This window comes from Melitaea cinxia, chromosome 24 (genome assembly GCF_905220565.1).
Source record: "Melitaea cinxia chromosome 24, ilMelCinx1.1, whole genome shotgun sequence".
NCBI lineage: Eukaryota > Metazoa > Arthropoda > Insecta > Lepidoptera > Nymphalidae > Melitaea > Melitaea cinxia.
This window is the reverse complement of record NC_059417.1, coordinates 3,040,616-3,060,448: the sequence shown is the minus strand read 5'-3', so window position 1 is coordinate 3,060,448 and position 19,833 is coordinate 3,040,616. Positions and strand designations below refer to the sequence as shown.

Sequence of the window (19,833 nt, the reverse complement as noted above, 5' to 3'; positions counted from 1 at the left end):
AGCCGGACTCCAAATTGCGGGACTGAGCCCGGTGTCCGCTCTCATACCCGCCCGAAGGCGACCCCGGGTGGTCGCGGCGGCCATTTGCGTTGGCGCACAGCACCTTTAAATGTTGCCCTCCACAAACAGGACACGGGTGCATGTCGGGGCAAGCGCGCTGAAAGTGGTCCCCCAGGCAGGAGAAACACCAGCCTCGGGCCTTAGCAATCCGCCTACGAGAGGCCACATGCAACGCTACAAAGTCCGGGCACTGCATCGTTCGGTGCCCCCGGGACTTACAGAACCGGCAGACCGGTCGCGCAGCCTGCGCGACTGCAAAGCGGGGGGACGCCCTTCCCTTTGGCGCCATTTGAGCAGTGCGCCGTTTGTTGGTGGGTCCGGAGCTTGATAGTCCCACCGGCGCATCCATAACGTCGCCCATGCGACACTCATTCTCCAGGAACGCCAACAATTGCTCATAACTAGGGAGAGGAGATGCCTCATCCCTAGTGTGCGCCTGTTCAAAACGTGCTCTCAGGGACACCGGCAACCGCTTGAGCATAATACGCACCAACCAGTATGACGACTGGTCAACCGGCAGGCCCAAGCGGCTAAGAGCATTGGTAGCTGCAACGAGGGGGTTAAGCATCTTGGTCCTCAACTGGGCGGTATTACTCACGACAGGAATGTCCATTATCTGGTCGATATGAGCATCGGCCAGGCAGCGCTGGTTTTGGTAGCGCTTGGTGAGTAATGACCGCGCGACCGCATAGCTCCCTTCACAAATCGGGAGGTGCTGCACCAATTCTCTTGCCTCTCCATCCAGCACTGAGAGCAGGTAGGCCAGCTTTTGGGACAGGCTCAAATCCTCCCTAGAGTCCACAAGGCTTTCGAACAGGCCGATGAAACCCATCCACGCGTCGAGTCGACCATCGAAATGGGGGAGATCCAGGTTAGGCAGTCGGGTCAAAAGGCCCACGGGAGTCTTCAAAGAGGCCCTTGTAGGCGGTACTCCGGCGCGCGAGGCTAAGATCTCCCGGGCGCGTTGGGAGATTTCATCGGCGAGGCCCAAAATTTGGACGTAGTCCTCGTGGACTTGCTCCCGTCGCTCCTTCGGAAGCGACTCCATTGGCACATCGTCAAGGTGCAGAAGGAGGCGCTGGTACAGAGTCTCGACCTGTTCAAGTCGAGCCGGGCATTTCTCGTACCTGTCTATTAAGGCCTCCGTGCGGTCTTCCCTATTCACCAAGGCGACCGCTGAACTGAACCATCTCAGTTGAGCTGTGATTCCTGAACAAGATTCACGGACCATGGTGACCGCGGTCGAAGTCATCTTCAAAGGCACAGATATAACAACAGTAACAACAAACAATAATCAAATTAATTCCAATGAAACAACTGCTATCACTGAATTGAAATCAAGTATCAAATCTTAAATAACTTCAGTAATAATACAAGAAAAAATTAAAACTAAGTTTTTTAATCTAATATTTCAACAAACTAGATTCAAAGCAATAACATAATTTACTCAACAAATTAATGAATTTACTGATAAATACCCATTTAAACAGCTATTTCTAATCTTATACTAACAAACAAGAGTATTTATAAGAAATTAACCTTCAATAAAGCATAAGATAACAGCTGTTATTAACTCAAATCCAAATATTAGACCTTAAGTATCTAAATATAATATTTTAATAAAGAAAGAATTAAACAAATTGTGACCTAACTTATTCATACAATATAATAAACTGAGCAACAATAAGTTAACCACGCTCTGCTACCAAAACTTGTTACGTCCGACCTGGAGTATATTGAAAACGAGTGGAAGCGTGATCTCAGGTACGAACGGGACGAACAATTGTCTGCAGTACGCAGAGCTAACACTTAATGTCTTAAATAAAAATCCTACCTTAGTTTCACTGAATACTGTTCGGTGAAGCCTCGCCAGGTATAACTTAATTAACATCAAACTATAATTGGCCAATCATTACGTCTAATGCTAATCAATTATACTTAACTGAAGTGGCGGGCTGAAGCAGGAACCAGCAATCAAAATGGCCGTTGTTAGGCGTAGTTCACTCACGTTTTTCACAATAATTCAACAAGGAATACAAGGAATACAATTTGCTATTAACAATTAAATTACTTCAAACAACAAAGGATGGTTCGATCAACAAAAGGCGATAATTTTTCGCGAGAACGAACAAGTACAAACAAAAGCGTAACTTTATACGGAGACCGGAAAAACGATGCAAACTTTAATGTTGTTTTAAAATTTATCCCCAATAGGGAAAGGCAAAGGACTATAATCCATACAGCCTAGTCTGAATTTGTAAGTTTCGTTCTGATATATCAAAAGGCCGGAGCCAAGTCTGAAGTAACTTTATTGTTCTTCTGATTCGATGACTGGTAGAGTAAGGCCGAAACCAAGTCTGAAATTTCATATTTTCGTCTACTCTTCTTTGTCTATAAGTGATAGGCGAGGTCGAAACCAAGTCTGTAATAGGCCGAAGCCTGAAATATCAAAATAAAATTTCACATCCGATGAATGAAGGTCCTGATCCTGTTTCAAATATCATTGATAGTATTGCAAATAAATTCAAATATACTAGTATAGTTATCCAAATTAGTCAATAAATCTTGTGTATTGCGCGGGACATTTTTTGGTCCAGAAGTTGATAACAAGTTGGCTATAAATAAGAGGCGTTCCAGATTAAAAGCGGAGCATTCAAAAAATATGTGATCTAAAGACTGTGTAGAGTTGTTGGTGCAATGTGGGCAAACGGGCGATGAGATGATACGCATACGATTCAAATGTGCATTAAATCTGCAATGTCCAAATCTCAAGCGGCATAGTATTGTATAATATTTTCTGCTTCTATGTTGATGCGATTTAGTAAACCAAGGACTTTTTCCAATATCTTGATTTATCTGAGCATACCAAGATCCTTTTCTTAACAAAGTTTGTCGCCAAAGATCACGCCAATCAGATAGGATTTTTGATTTAATAGCAACTAATAGATCAGTGTATGGTACGGCAACATTCTCATCAACAGGGCTGCCGCTGTCACTGTCAACAATTGAACGTGCCAGAAAGTCCACATGTTCATTTCCCCTTACTCCTATATGTGAAGGTGTCCACAATAATTTGATGTTGTAGTTTCTTCTGGATAGTTGATAAAGGAGATGTCTTATTTCTAAAATGATGAAGTTTGTATTAGCACTGAATTGATAATTATCTAAAGCCTTTAGAACGCTCATACTGTCAGTAATGATCAGCCAATATTGATTAGTTTGTTTTTTAATGAATTCTAGGGCAGCAGTAATTGCTAGAGCTTCAGCTGTAAATATTGATATCTCCTTTTTCAATCTGACGCCTTGGCCAAACTTCAGATGAGGTACATAATAGGCCATGGAAACATTTATATCATTTTTTGATCCATCTGTGTAAACTTGTTTGAACTTATCAGAGTATTGTGCTATGAGGTTGTAAACTTCCTGGCGCTCTTTTAGCTTATGGTCAATAATAATATCGATTTGATTAATAAGACAGTCAAACTCCTTTTCGTAACACATCCAATTGCTAGAACTGTGTATTTTGTGTTGGTTATTTAGATTTAACATGAATGAATATTCGAAGAGAATAAATGGGTTATTAGAAGTTAATGGAGCATTTACAGGATATTTACTATGTAAGTAATTAAGCTTTTTAATTAGAGGATGATTACTAATGGAAAACAGTTTTAGCAAAAAACAGTATTTCAAATATTTAAATCTAAGGTGTAAAGGGGAAATGTTGCACTCGACCTGTAACGAATTAATTGGGGTTGTTTTCATGGCGCCAGTGATAAGTCTCAGGCTGTGATTTTGAATAATATTTAATTTGTTAACCAACTTGTCATTAGCAGAAAAACATAGAAATCCATATTCAAAATGACTGCGTACAAGAGATTTATATAGGGTAAGAAGGATTTTTGGATCAGAACCCCAATATGTTTTTGCAAGAGACTTTAAAATATTAAGAGCCTTAAGAGCTCTATCAACTATGTGGTCTACATATTTGTTCCATGATAAGTTATTCATGAATATAACACCTAAAAATTTAACTTCATTTGTGATAAGAAGAGATATATTATTATAGTTTATTTTAATTCTTTCAGACCCTACTTTATTAAAAACTATGACTTTAGACTTTTCAAAGCTAATGTCCAATGCAAGATAATTAAAATAAGAATTTAATTTAACTAAAGCTTCGTTTAACTTAAGATTTAGGGTAGTTATATTATTGCTAGAACAATAGACTACCAAATCATCAGCAAACTGTAAATTGTATATATGAGAGCCTAGAATTAAGTTTAATCTATGTATATAAAGTGTGAAAATCAATGGACTCAAAATGCTACCTTGACATGTACCTTTATGAGAAAGCCTTGGACCAATAAGTCTATTATTATACTTAACAAATACCTTCCTACTGTGCAAAAAATTAAAAATCCATTGTATAACTTTTACAGGTAAACCAATCGCAGCTAATTCCGTGGATAGAATATGATGGTTAATATTATTAAAGGCTCCAACTACATCGAAGAAAACTCCAGCGAGAGCTTGCTTTGATTGTATAGCATTATAAATATCAAGATGTAAGTGAGCAATGCTCTCCCTTGAAGACCTGCCTCTTCTAAAACCAAACTGATTAGAAGGTAAAATATGATTAGACTCTATGAAATGTTCCAATCTTTGTTTTAAAAGTTGTTCAAATATTTTTCCCATGCAAGAAGTCAATGCTATAGGTCTATATGAATCAAAGTTAAACTTGTCCTTGTTGGGTTTTAAGATAGGTACTAAACAATCAACCTTCCAATCCATAGGAATAAGATTATGCTCCCAAAGAAGATTCAGGATATTTAATAAAATTAGTTTAGATTGAGAAGACAGGTGTTTAAGCATTTTATATGAAATGTAGTCAAGGCCAGGTGTAGAGTCTTTTCTGGATGAAATAGCAGAATTTAATTCGACAATGGTAAAAGATTTTATAATAAAATTTTGATTAGGAAGAATATGGCAGAAAGAATTAAGATTAAAGGCTGGCTCTACAGTATCTGGAGTATATTTTTTGAGAAAATCAAAGATCCAAGAATAGTCAGAGTTGTTATGGGAAGGTGGAAAATAGCTTTTGTTAAATTTTCGCATATACGTCCAAATGACTGATATAGGAGTCGATCTGTTAAATTGTTCACAAAGTTTTATCCAACTGTTTCTTCTCTCATTTCTGATAATATATTTTTTGGTGGCTTGTAGTCTTTTAAAATTAATGTAATTAGCCTCAGTGGGATCAGATTTAAAAGTCAAATAAGCGTTTTTGCTATTTAATACGGCTTTGGTGCAATTGAAATTCCACCAAGGAAGAAGTTTTTTTTTTTTATTTAAGTTAGAAGGAGAGCATGAAGATAAAGCTGTATTAACCAAAGAGTGCTTAGAAATAGAAGATGATTTCCACAGTGCTGAGTGTAAAATATCTGTAAATTTTGTGTAGTTATGAAGGGGGTCTTGTGTATCAAGAGAAAATTCAGTGAGCAATAGTTGGACATTTAAATTATAAATGTTCCAATCAACGTTGTTCAGGTTAGGGAAGCAGGGTAGTGAGCTACTATTGGGAATAGGAGTGGCATTGTAATGATTGTTATTAAGTAAAATTTTTGTGATTACAGGAAAGTGGTAGCTGCCTAAGGGATCGTCATGTACTGACCAGTCACACTCTAGAGCCAATGAAGGTGATACTATGGTTAAGTCAAGAGCATTCTGTCTCCATATGTGCGAACCAACAGTGGTCATACTTCCGTCATTAAGTATAACCAGATTATTGTTATTGATAGACTCTAAAATGTCTTTGCCTCGACAATTAGAAGTAGAACAGCCCCAGGCTGAGTTTAGGCCATTAAAATCTCCTGCTAGGAAGATTGGTTCTGGTAAACTTTTAATTAACCTGTCTAGTTTAGATTTAGAAAAAGCAGGATTGCAATTAGTTGGACTGTAAAAGCTTATGATAGTAAGTTCTTTGTTGCTAGAGTATTTTATACGAACAACAACATTTTGAATGGAGTCATCATAAAAAGTATCAATTTTAGAATAAGAAATAGAGCTATGTATTAATATGGCTACGCCATTGTGGGTGTTTCCTGAATCAAGACGAATTACATTGTAATGACGTATCTTAAATTTTTGACAAGGCTTTAACCAAGTCTCACAAATTAACGCAATGTGAATATTTTTGTCCAAAAGGAAATAATTAAAAATATGTTGATTGTGTAGAATACTCTGAGCATTCCATTGCACAATATTTAAAGTATCCATAAAGTACAAATTATTTATTAGTAACCTTTTTTAATGTATCTTGCAGGACATTTTTAATATTTTGGGAAGAGATAGGTATTTCATTATTTTTGTTTAGTGTTATAAGTTTTACTAAAGCTTCTGTAATAGATTTGAGTATTATTTCGGAATTTAAAAGAGATAAGAACTGATCAGTTTTGTTTAATGATGGAAAGTGAGAGCTGTTTAAAACATCAACAAAGCTTTTTTTCTGAAATTTATCTCTGTTAAGCTGGATTTTTTCTTTTTTAACAGGGCATGCAGGGGATATGGCAATGTGATTGCCAGAGCAGTGACAGCAACTGGCTGCAGTATAAGGAGTCTGACAATCTTTAAAATTGTGACCTTCGCCACAAATGCTGCATCTTTGTGAATTTTTACAGAATTTTGCAATATGACCATACCTTAAACACTTTAGACACTGCTTTACTGGCGGGATGTACTGCCGTACTTCGAACCGCCAGCTGTTGAGGTCCACACTATCTGGTAAATTGGGACAGGAAAAGGTTATAGAAATTGTTTTTGTGGGGATTAATTTTATTTCTCCATTTTCTCTTACACGTCGCATAAATCTTCGTATAGATATAATATTTTTCGTGCTAGTTAGAGCTGAATATATTTCTTTATTGGATAATTCTATAGGCACATGAGAAATTACCCCAGTGACCTCTGTAGCGGCAGCCGGAAGGGAAGCTTTAAGTTTGTACCCATCAAGATATTTTTTGTTGCCTAAGACCGCGTTAGCAAAAGCAGGTCTATCAAAGATAACTCCAACTTTACTTTTATTAATGCGTTTTAGTTGTTTCACGCCTTTATTATATTTTTTTATGCTATTAGCGAGTGTCATCATGTCTCTTGTTCCGATTGGCTTGTCAGCCTCTGTACTCTCCAGGAATACAATATAGTCAAAATTACCCCCGTTCTCAGGGTAGTGCCGCACGTAATCGGCTACCCGAAACGGGGCATACCTTTCGGCGTCTGTTAGCTCAACAGATTTTATGGACTCGGAGTCGGAGCTCAACGAGTCGTCCTCAGCGTTACCTTCCTCCTTCTTTTTCCTTTTCTTACTTCTCCCCATCTCTTGATTAATTTATAAGTATTTATTTATAAAAAACTCCAGTGAATGAATTATAAAATTAATAAAATATTTTTGAAAAAAAAAAAGACCGCCTTTTCACTTCAAAGTTCCCGCCCCGCTCCCATGCAAACTTTAAATTCAAAAGGTGACGAATGACAGCTCATAGATAAAACCATTTCGTAAACTATACTAACTGTCATAGATAATATAATAGTTTAGTGTTGCTACATTTGGTTCATAACACAGATAGTTTACAATAACTTCCCATACAATCATCGTTTTTTATTTGGAACTTTCAGCAGAGATCTAATAGCCTTTCACAACTGCACAAACACCCAGACCACGACAAACACCTGTATGGCCAATACAAATGTTTGTCATGTGCGGGGATAGAACCCGCAACCGCAAGCGCAACAAGTATTATCAAGGATAACTCAAAAAGTACTCGTCAGATGTCGATCAAATTTAAACGGGTCCACATGAGGTAACAGATAATAAAAAATACATTCAAATTAATGACCACCTCCTTTTTGGAAGTCGCTTAAAAAAATATTATGATTTTTTGAGATTAAGTGTATGTAATAATCAGTTTATCGGTGAAATTAATGCTTGTCAACATATGTATAATATCAGAGCTGGGCATTAACTCGTTAATCCGTTAACAGTTAATTAACGAAGTTAACACTTCGAGTAACGGATTAACTTTTAAGCTAACTTATAAAATGGTTAACGGACCCGTTAACAGTTAACCCAATGGAAGTACGCACCGCGCGCGGCGGGAAAAACAGGTTTCGACAAGTTTGGTCGAGCGCGCCGGCACTTGCAGCGCGGAGTGCGTGCCGCGGTGTGAGTGAAACAAATATAGCTTAGGTGTGGCGCGTGCGAGCGGGAAAACTGCACTGTATGAAATTCACTTCACATTGTTTTTGTTTTGGTTTCATTACTTATTATCGGCGGTTACGGTCAAGAGCTAACGAGTGTTTGCTTTGTTTTCTTGTCTTTTCCTGTGAAATTGCGTATTTATATGAGCAGTGCAGTTGGTGTGGTGTAAGTTTATAAATAAAGTGTGTGATCATTAAAAAAATATCATGGATTCAGATTCCAGTGAGACTGAAGAAAATCCATGGCCACATTTGAGTGAGTATGTTGATTTTGTATCCAAATCGGGACAATAAATACTCTTTGTGTGTAAAAGATGCTTGCCTAAAGAAACAAAAATAAAAGTTCATGCATCGAGCCTCAACAATTTAAAACAACACATGAGGAGAGTTCACGAGTCCCAATACATACGGTTTGAAGAGATTATCAGGGCGGGATCTAATCGGGGCAAGCCTAAGAGGAAAATCGTTGAAGCTGAAAATTAAAATGACGATGATAGCGCTGCAAGTACCAGTAATCCAGGTAAAAAAATACGTCAGAGGAGCATTGGAGAATCTTTCGGTATTGCATCTACCGGTAGTGGTGTACCTCAAACCAAAGTGGACAAATTTATAGTAAACTTTTTTATTTCTAACATGATTCCGTTACATGTTGTCGAAAGCGAAACATTTTATATGTTGATAACGGCGATCAAGGCGGAACACCGCAGCGGAAAGTTGCATGGGAATGCCGACGCACTTTCACGAAGGCCGTGTTCGGAAGACTGCAAACATTGTGTTAAACAAGAATCTAATGAAGTAACATTAAAGCTAACAAGAACAAGTTCTTTGGGTATCTGGGAGAATGATGCTATGAGGGAAGCTCAAGAAAGAGATGACGACCTTCGGCACATCATCACATGGAAGAAACGGGGTAACGTAAAACCAATCTGGAGTGAGGTTGCACCCACTGGCGCTGTCACTAAGGCGTACTGGGCTCAATGGGACAGTCTGATACTTCAAAACGGAATACTCTACCGGAAATGGGAGAAGACTAACGGCAGAGAGTTCCACCTTCAGATAATTGTCCCAAGAACGAGAGTACCAGATGTTCTCCGTGAAATACATGATGGCGTATCAGGAGGTCATCTAGGTGTCAAGAGGACGTTAACAAAAGTGCGCGAACTTTCCAGAATGGTCTGGGCCTCGTGTCGGCCGATATAAATAGCCGCAGGTAGGCGAGCGAGTTCAGTTTGAGCGATCTTCGAGGCGACTTCAAGAGTGAAAAGTAGTGATCAAGAGTGATACCAGCGAAACCTACGACATTGGCTACGACTGAGGCCATCGTGAGTGCTTAGTGTTTGAACTTAGTGCTTAGTGTTTGAACCTAGTGCTTTGTGTTGGATCTAGTGCTTGTGAATAAAGTCTTGAAAAGAGTCAGCAGGTCTTTCTCTCCAAATCCTTCGAACCCTAACACGTAACAACTGGTTAACGTTTAAGTCGGTAACTGTTACCCAGTGCAAGGAAAGGCAGGCAGAACTCTTTGAAGACAAAAGCTCAAAGCATAGTCAAAATGTGGCTAGATACACCATCCAAGGACTCACTTGACGACGCTGCATTCTTTGGAGACCAGATTTTGATTAATCTTTTTATCAAATATAACACGGCAATACCTTCAAGCGCAGCAGTTGAACGTCTTTTTTCAACGGGAAAAGATATTTTAGCACCGAAAAGAGCATCTCTTTCTGATGAAAATTTTAATATGTTGATGTTCATGAAAGGGAACATGCACATAGTGCCGGACAGCTAAATTTAGTTGAAAAAAGACGTTCAACTGCAAATACAGAATGCAAATTTAGTTAAATCAATCAATTGATTTAATTAAATTTGCATTCTGTATTTTATTGTTTTATAAAAATAATTAATAAATAAAAAATAAAATAAAGTTTATTTCTTTAACTAGAGCTTACAATAATATTTTACACACTAGGGAGAACTTCCATTAAGCAAATTAAAAAATTTGCTTTTATACTTCATTCTTTATCGGTATTAAATAAGCAGCAATAAGCAGCTTTTTTAGTCATATGTTAACGATTAACGATTAACTTTAACTTGCGTTAAATCTTCTAAAATGTAGCGTTTTAACGTTTAACGAAACTAATTTTTGTATTAGCGGAATAGCGATTAACGAAGCTAACCATTTGATTAACGGTGCCCAGCTCTGTATAATATACAATATTGATTTTTTTAAATATATATCGAGAAAGATAAACAGGAAATCCCTAAGCTATTATGTAATGCGTGTAAGTTATTGGCTATGACTTAATTTCATAAGTCAGTCACTTGTAAGAAATGAAATAAGCAAGAATAAACAAACGACACAATATATTTGGATTTTTTGTTTCAAATAAGTATTAGTTTTCGCTTTTTTATATCATTTGAATCAATCGTGTTATTCTTCTTGCAGTCTGTATTTGCGATATTAAATAAAAAAATATTTAAAGGAGACGCTTACGTAGGTATAATTATATACCTATCTTATTTCGAGGCTTGCAAAGACAGACTATAGATTAGAACATAGATATTTATGAGTTCAGGTTAAAAACTATATTTCTGTACTATTTGATCTCTTAAACATGAAAGCTATGGAAATATAATTTTTTTAATATATCAAGCTAACAGTACGTTAAAAATTCATGACTGAGCTTCATTGCTGGACATGCAACTTTTTATAACGATCTTCACATATACATTGAATTGCAGTCGGTAAATTTAAACCAGATTCCTAATAAAAAAAAAAAAAAAAAAAAGTTCCTAAGTTACCGATTGCTAAGTTTACGACGACTGGAGTTTACTTATTCAGATCGACTGTCTAAATAGGCACAAAAAAGGCTTATTAGTCTAAAAAAAGATTAATACCATATGAAACGGTAAATAAACGAAGCAAATAACGCCATCTATCGATGATACGTTACGACGAGATGACGTTATTAGTAAATGTTGTTACGCCTTTAGACTTTGAGATGGCGTTCACAAAAACGTAATGAGGTCTTTCGTTCAGTAGATTTTACTTCTCATATTTTTTCTTCTTCATACTTTTTCTTTTTTGATTTATGAAGATCGTTTCTTAGGAAGTAAACTCCAAAAAAAAAAAAACAAAAAAAGATGACGTCGAATTCTGAACCTCCTGTTTTTAAAGTTCGTTAAAGAACTATTCGTTTTACTTACGAACCGATTTCAAAGGCGACATGTTCGAAATCGAGAGGCAAAACGAATAGTTTCTTTAATATAGGAACCGGGCTACTAATCAGCCCATTTTTGGCCGTATAATATAGTTGTAAATACTTACGGAGTAACTTGGGTGAGAATTTCGGTTCAACCGTCTGTTCGATGATTAGCCTGTCTACCTCCTCATTGATGGAACTGTCGGTGTGTGGAAGAGACCGCAACCAACCCAAGACCTTCGCTGTTTCCTGAAAGATAAATAATGTAAAAAATGCTATACTGATAAAAATTACTAATGTTGGAATCTATAGGATTTATAGAAAATACGATCTTGAAACTAACTTATTTAAGGTTTTAGTAGTTAGTAAGTAATATTTAAGCATTGCTTAATAATGTATACGATTAAGCCCGTTACACCCTACTGCCAGGGATAGGTCTTTTTTAACCGACTTCCAAAAAAGGAGGAGGTTCTCAATTCGACTGTATTTTTTTTTTTTTTTTTTTTTTTTTTTTTTTATGTATGTTACATCAGAACTTTTGACTGGGTGGACCGATTTCGACAAATTTTCTTTTAATCGAAAGGTGGTGTGTGCCAATTGGTCCCATTTAAATTTATTTGAGATCTAACAACTACTTTTCGAGCTATATCTAATAATGCGTTTTTACTTGACGCTTTTTTCGTCGACCTACGTTGTATTATACCGCGTAACTTTCTACTGGATGTACCGATTTTGATAATTCTTTTTTTGTTGGAAAGTAGATATCCTAAGCTTAGTACCATGATAAGGAAACCAGGATCTGATGATGGAATCTTAGAGAAATCGAGGGGAACTCTTGAAAATCCGCTATAACTTTTTACTAGGTGTACCGATTTTAATGATTTTTAATTTAATCGAAAGCCGATGATTATCATGTAGTCACATTTAAATTTCATCGAGATCTGATAACTACTTTTTGAGTAATCTTTGATAACGCGTAGTTACTTGAATATTTTTTCGTCGATCTACGTTGTATTACTCGTCGATGTAATTGAAGTCGGTTTTTTTTTCGTTTGCGAGCAAACACAATTATTTATGTAATAGAAAGATCGGACCTTTATCCACCACGTTACTACACTGCGGGTTGGCGAATATAATAATGTATAAATAAAATAAATAATTTGAATATTTCTTACCAAATAGTATTATTGAAATTTTGTTTTTAAATAAAACTTACCTCATTTTTGCCACATTTTATAAGATAGGAGGGTGTTTCAGGCAGCTTGAGTTGGATACAGAAATGTATCAGTGGGATTGCCAGTAGAATCCACAGTACAGTGTGATACGGCAATAGATCACCCAGCACAAAAACCAGTAGGTTGCCGACGGTCTGTGAAGAAATATTTATTTAAGCAAAAAAGCTATTGGCTGTGTCCGCTCTGACTTTATTTTACTTATAAAAAAGGTCTTGTAGGTACTGGTTACTCTCAATAATGTCTGCTTTCTGTCAAAATATTATTCAGTCGTTAGCCTCACATTGCCGTGTTCCGATATTGGTCGATGTCGCTGATAATGGGATCATAAGAATATATTCCTCGTGTAAAGCCGGGACGGACCTTATAAGTACTTAAGTACGGACCTTATAGGAACTTATAAGTATCAGTCCTGTATTTATTTATACGCCAAAATGTAACAAGTAATCAAAATATAATATGGATTTCCCAAAAGAAATTTGAAGAGGAAACACCTACTCAATATTTACTATGATTGTGTGCGAAAAGTTCGTAGGCCGGATGGAATGAAAATTCATTCGTTTGTCGTTCAATAAATTCAATTTAAATGAGATGTTTTCCAGGATTTGTTTACAAATAATCGTGAATATGTTTGTTTATAGCTAACTAGCTTCTGCCTGCGACTTCGTCTGCGTGGATTAGTTACTTTGGGCTAACGCCAACTTCAATCATTTGCGACTAACTGTTTACTCAACTCTCAAAAGAAAAAGAAAAAACTATTTAGAAACATTCTTCATTGGAGCTCCGCTCCTATTAGCCTTAGCGTAATGATATATAGCTTATAGCCTTTCTCGATAAATAGGCTATCTAACACTGAAAACAATTTTCAAATCGGACCAGTAAATCCTGAGATTAGCGCGCTCAAGCAAACAAACTTTTCAGCTTTATAATATATTATTAGGTTTATTTACCCCATTTCACCCCCTAAGGAGTGGATTTTCAGAAAATCACAAAAGATGTATTTGCTTATTTATTGAACCGAAATGTCTATTTAATATTATTTCCCCATACAAATTTTGAACCACAATTTTACCCCTTTAGAAAAGAATGAATCGTCTCGCCTCGAGTTTTGCCTCGACAAATTTCAACCACCGGAGCAAGCTGGGTTTCAAAATGTCACCCTATACCACATCCATACTATTTACCAGATTATACAAAAGACGGAAGAGTATAAACAACCACTGTGTATAGCATTTGTGTACTACGAGATAATCTTCGACTCTATCGAGGTTTGCGCTGTCATGAGTTCTCTGCAGAGATGTCATATTGACTACGACGCGACAACGATGACCGTCCATATCCAAGATCAGCGAACAAGACCCATTTTCCTTCACCGGAAGACAGGGAGATGTGATGTTACCGAAACTGTTTACCACTGCAACGACCTAAAGTTGGAGAGGACGTGGCATCAACGTTAACGGCGAATACATCTTCCACTTTCTTTTTACCAACGATATCATTGATGTCTGAGACGATGTGTCATGGAAAAATTAGAAATTATAGTCTTGTAAACCCTTAAAGATATATCCAAATAAAAATTTTGTTACATATGCTTATAAAAGGGGCGGTATTCGTGAAGAAAGTCACCAAAACGTCTAGAAATTTAATTTTTTAAAAAAAAGGAGGAAAGGAGAAAGTTTTCAATTTGATTGTATTTTTTTATCGAAAGGTAGTGATTGTCATGTGGTCCCATTTAAATTTAATTGAGATCTGACAGGTACTTATTCACAACCGCTTTGGTATAATGGTGCGTGTGCTGTATCGTCAGCGCTTAAATACCGACGGTCGCGGGTTCGATTCCGGCTCGTGGTGGAAATTTGTGTTTATACAAGCATTTATTTCCGGTCTGGATGTTTGTTCTTGTGAGTGAGTTGTTATCATATACACTTGATAGATATCGTTACTCTTAGTAGGGAATATATGTGCCAACCTGCATTGGAGCAGCGTGGCTGATTAAGCACTGATCCTTCTACTACATGGAGAAAGAGGCCTATGCCAAGCAGTGGTATATTACAGGCTGAAACGTTACAAGGGTAGGAAACGGGTAAAGTAATTTTAGAACTTTTTAAGTGAAACTTACCTGTGAGAATATAACAAAAGTTCCAGTCATGCCTCGTATGCTGTCTTCACTGATCTCTTTGACATACAGTGGACATAATACGTAACCGCCTCCACATCCGAAGCCGATCAGAGCCCGAGCTCCGATCAGGGCGGTGGGATGAGAACTTATGAGCTTCACCCCCCAACCGATCTGATATAAAAAGTACATTATGGTAATTGTTTTATCAGACAAACAGTCATTGAGGTACGGCACAGTAGGAATCATTCTGCCCAAAATCAGGAGCAGCCCGTCTGGGGTAGTGACTTGACCTTACAGAAGATTACTGCTAAATATATTTCTATCAAATAGTGTTTTTTTTATTATTTAAAAATTTTGATCCACGAGCTCAAAATTCCCGTGCCTTTTGTTAATCATACATGCATTATAATAATACCACAGGCGATTTTTCTTTATTACTACAGATCGACAGTCCTGTGACTGCCTAGTAAAACTAGGACGTGGTCTGACGCTGACGGCTTTTTTTTCCCTTACTAAATACTCTTTATACACATAATTCCTTTCTAATTTCTGAACATTTTTTTTTTGTTGAAGTCAAAATTTCTCTACGCACGCTTGACTTGGGGAGTAAGCTGGTGAATGCGTGACGAGAGAGTTGCGAAAAGTGGAACAAGAGGGAGGTGTGACCACACATTTTCTTTCTCTCTTCCTATTGTGTCTTTGAAACAAGATTCCAAAATTTTCATACAGTTTTTATCTGCTTTTATCTGGATCCAGATAAATCTATCTGGATTAAAGATAGATCTATCTGGATTCCAGATATTTATATTTTATTTGGAACTTTCAGCAGGGTTGAAGTTTTGTTCGGAAGAGTAACAAACATTGTACTCTTACAAATTTTCTGTATTTACTTCATTAGTAGGTTTCTTGTATACGAAATAAATGTTATAATAAATTTATGGATACCACTATCTCAATCATTAATTTGTATGTCAGTGTAACACGTTGAGCAACGCCAGTTTACGATCCATCATTTCAACCGTGAAATTGTGATCCGTTCTTAATTGGTGAACAGAAAACATAGATAAGGTTACGTTATTGTATATTTTTATACATATATTTTTTATATTATATATTTTTTAACCGACTTCAAAAAAGGAGGAGGTTACTCAATTCGACTGGATATATGTTTATATGTTCGGGGATAACTTCGATCGTTTATGAACCGATTTTGATAAAAATTTTTTGTTGGAAAGGAGACATCTCAAGTGTGGTATTATGATAAGGAAACCAGGCTCTGATTATGGAATCCCAGAGAAATTGAGGGAAACCCTTGAAAACCGTAGTAACGACTAGTACATTTGTCAATTTTTTCGTCTACTTACGTTATATTACTTGTTGATGTAATTGAAGTCGGTTTTTCCATACCAGATGAAAAAAAATTAATATAACGTATGAAGATTTTATACCAGTTCACGATTTTTGGACAATTTTTTCAACTACCTACGTTGTATTACTTGTAGATGTAAGTTGGTCTATTTTTTCCACTTACGAACAAACACAATTATTTAAAAAAAATTAATGTTTATATTTATTGAAACATTATCCATATTTATAAAATGAAATAAAAAAGAAAAAAAATAGCTAAAATTAATTCGTACGCATTACGATCGATCATCAAACAATTTCATTCTTTTTGATATACAGTTTAATATGTAACTTATGTAAGTTCATAAGTGTATTGCTGCATACAAAGATATAACCATAAAAAAGTACCATCGAATCACTACAGGAATCGTTGATACTAGGCATTCCGCCAATGAAGTATATTTGTCTAACACAAGTTATTTTATAAATATTTACTCTAATTCTCATATCAGTTTGTCTTTTCAATTATGGAAATTTCAAGGGCAGTGTTCTAAAAAATAAATGGACTTATAAATAACATTAATGTTTCATTAGAACAGGGAGTTTTGAATGCTATTTAAGATAACATTTACAATGAAGAATGTTTGTTTAAATGTTCAAGTTCAGTTTGTATTAAATAGGTCAATAACTGTGTTGTTGTTTATATACTAAAAGAGCAGCCTGATTGGGGAAGTACCTCGATCTTACAGAAGATTACAAGTACTTACAGAAGGTTACAGCGAAATAATGCTCCTGGGGGGATCGGGGAAAGGGTTGGCAACGCGCTTGCGATGCTTCTTGCATTTCAGGCGTCGCTTACCATCAGGTGAGCCGTACCTACGCTTGTTTGTCGACTTAGTGGTATAATAATAATAATAATACCGATATAGGTACAGAAGCCCAGAGTAACGCCTTCTTTCTTCCAAATTTATCAGCCGCTGCACCAAAAGTGAACACCGCGATGGGTGCGAATATATATATGACGGAGGCCATCCAGGATATGTCCTCTTCGGTGAGGGGTTCTACTGACGGTGATGAGTCTCCCATCAAGAGATCCTTGTGGGGGGAAATCCAACCCGTTGCCGTACCATAGGCTAGAACGGGCAAGCATACTGTAACAAAAAAAATCTAATTTATGTATTTGTTTATTTAGCAAATCAATGCTAAAGTTACGCTGATGATACTATGTTTAACTGACTTTCAAAAAAGAAAGAGGTACTCAATTCTATTGTATTTTTTTTTATGTTACCTCAGAATTTTTTTACTAGGTGGATCGATTTTGTTGATTTTTTAGTCGCAAGGTGGTGCGCATTATTTGGTCCCATTTAAATTTAATTGAGATCTAACAAGTACTTTTCGGGTTATATCTAATAATGCGTATTTACTTAACTATTTTTTTCATAACACGTACGTAACTTTTCACTAGGTATACCGATTTTGATGATTATTGTTTTAATGAAAAGCTGATTTAAATTTGATCGAGATCTGTCGACCACTTTTTGAGTATTAATTGTCGATGTAATTGAAGTCAGTTTTTTTATAGTTTGCGAGCAAATACAATTATATTGACAAAGGCATAGCGATAAAACGGGGAAATGCTGCCAGCATTCTTGGCACAATTCCACGCGGACATGATTTATACCAAAACTATCTGTAAATATTTAGTTCTTAAGTTGTGAATTGTAAATATGTATAATGTTTAATACACAAAGTATAGATATTAAAAAAATATATGCTATGTATTATTATTGGCATTGTCTGATTATTCAAAACACGCTGATTTCTTAGAAGATGAAATAGAAATTGTTTTATTTATTTCTGAATTACAATTTGTTTGTTATTTAAATAAGAGTAATAAAAAAATAATGAACAAATGCGTAGAATTTGTGAATATACTTATTATTAATAACTTGAGAAAACTTTATAATCTAATATAATATCATATAAATAAATGTATATAACGATGTTTATTATATACAGAGGTATGGTGTAAATTGAAATAAATATCAATGATATATATATATATATATATATATATATATATATATATATATATATATATATATATACAGGGTGTCCGGTAAAGAGTACGACAAAAAAAAGGGGGAGGTAGATGAAAGGCTGACCTACAACATATTAAAAAATAGCCCTAGTAAAAGTTTCACCGTTTTTAAGATATTAATTTTTTTGTACTTTTTTGGAAAAAGACATTTTCTTATCTTTTTTTTGTTGCTGTGCCTAAAAAACACTACATATTGTTTTTATTTTTATGTCAAATACTCTCAAGCGGTTGATTTATTATTTCATATATCATTTTCGGTAGACACAGTCATGGAACGTCGACAAAAGGAATTAATACTTTGTATTTTAGTTTTTGAAAATTGATTTACTCAACTTTGGTCTCCAGCCCTGAAAAAAAAATGTACTAGACTGCTACTGCCTATTGTAGAAATAAATTACCTGTTTTATTCGGAATTTAGAAAGGTATAACAATCGTACCTATTTTCAAAAGTAAAAAAGTTAGAGCATTTTTACTGCCGTAAGGGAGAGTTTACGAATAACGAGTAAATTTGATCAATAATTTAATTTCAATGTTTAGCAGTGTTATTACTGAAAACTTAAGTCAATTTAAGATTTCTTTGAGATTTAAGATAACATTTAATGTATTTTTGTTATTTTCGGTATTAAAAGTAATGAATTAAACGGTATATTACTCAAATGAATCAGTGCGCAGTGAATGTGCTCAAAAGAGTTTAGGTAACTAAAAGAAAAGTTAAATAAAACACACATTTAAGACAGGCAAACACTTTATAACAAATACTAAATATCAGTAACATTTAATAAGTGTTCAAATTGGTGGCCCCCACACTGATACAGACTCTGCACCTTTTTAAAAATTGTCGTTTTAATTTTCTAAGATTTAATGTTGAAATTTCTTGAGCAGCTGTAAATATTTGCTCATAAGTGCTCTTCGTTCTGTTTGTTTTATTATAAATTTTATCTTTTAAGCAGCCCCAGTAAAAAAAAACAAGGGGATTTAGGGGGCGATCGTGGGGGCCACTCTATTGCGCCCGATCGGCCAATCCATCGGCGTGGGTACTATTGATCTAAATGTGTTCTCACTTGACGGCCGTAGTGTGCAGGGCAGCCATCGTGTTGGTACCACAACGTACGCCGCAACTCCAGCGAGACGTCTTCGTGTGAGCAAATATTTACAGCTGCTCAAGAAATTTCAACATTAAATCTTAGAAAATTAAAACGACAATTTTTAAAAAGGTGCAGAGTCTGTATCAGTGTGGGGGCCACCAATTTGAACACTTATTAAATGTTACTGATATTTAGTATTTGTTATAAAGTGTTTGCCTGTCTTAAATGTGTGTTTTATTTAACTTTTCTTTTAGTTACCTAAACTCTTTTGAGCACATTCACTGCGCACTGATTCATTTGAGTAATATACCGTTTAATTCATTACTTTTAATACCGAAAATAACAAAAATACATTAAATGTTATCTTAAATCTCAAAGAAATCTTAAATTGACTTAAGTTTTCAGTAATAACACTGCTAAACATTGAAATTAAATT

At 35.8% G+C, this 19,833-nt stretch overlaps 1 protein-coding gene across 1 annotated transcript in view; it reads right to left on the bottom strand.

Annotated features, from left to right (window-relative positions):
- Nucleotides 1–19,833, bottom strand: part of LOC123665444 (facilitated trehalose transporter Tret1-like) — a 36,814-nt gene that overhangs the window by 9,947 nt on the left and 7,034 nt on the right. Inside the window, exons 2-5 of the mRNA XM_045599749.1 lie at nucleotides 17,133–17,362; nucleotides 14,865–15,035; nucleotides 12,730–12,882; nucleotides 11,639–11,762 (exon numbers count right to left, since the gene is read on the bottom strand). Coding sequence (XP_045455705.1) covers nucleotides 11,639–11,762; nucleotides 12,730–12,882; nucleotides 14,865–15,035; nucleotides 17,133–17,362 — 678 coding nt within the window. The remainder of the gene's footprint in view (nucleotides 1–11,638; nucleotides 11,763–12,729; nucleotides 12,883–14,864; nucleotides 15,036–17,132; nucleotides 17,363–19,833) is intronic.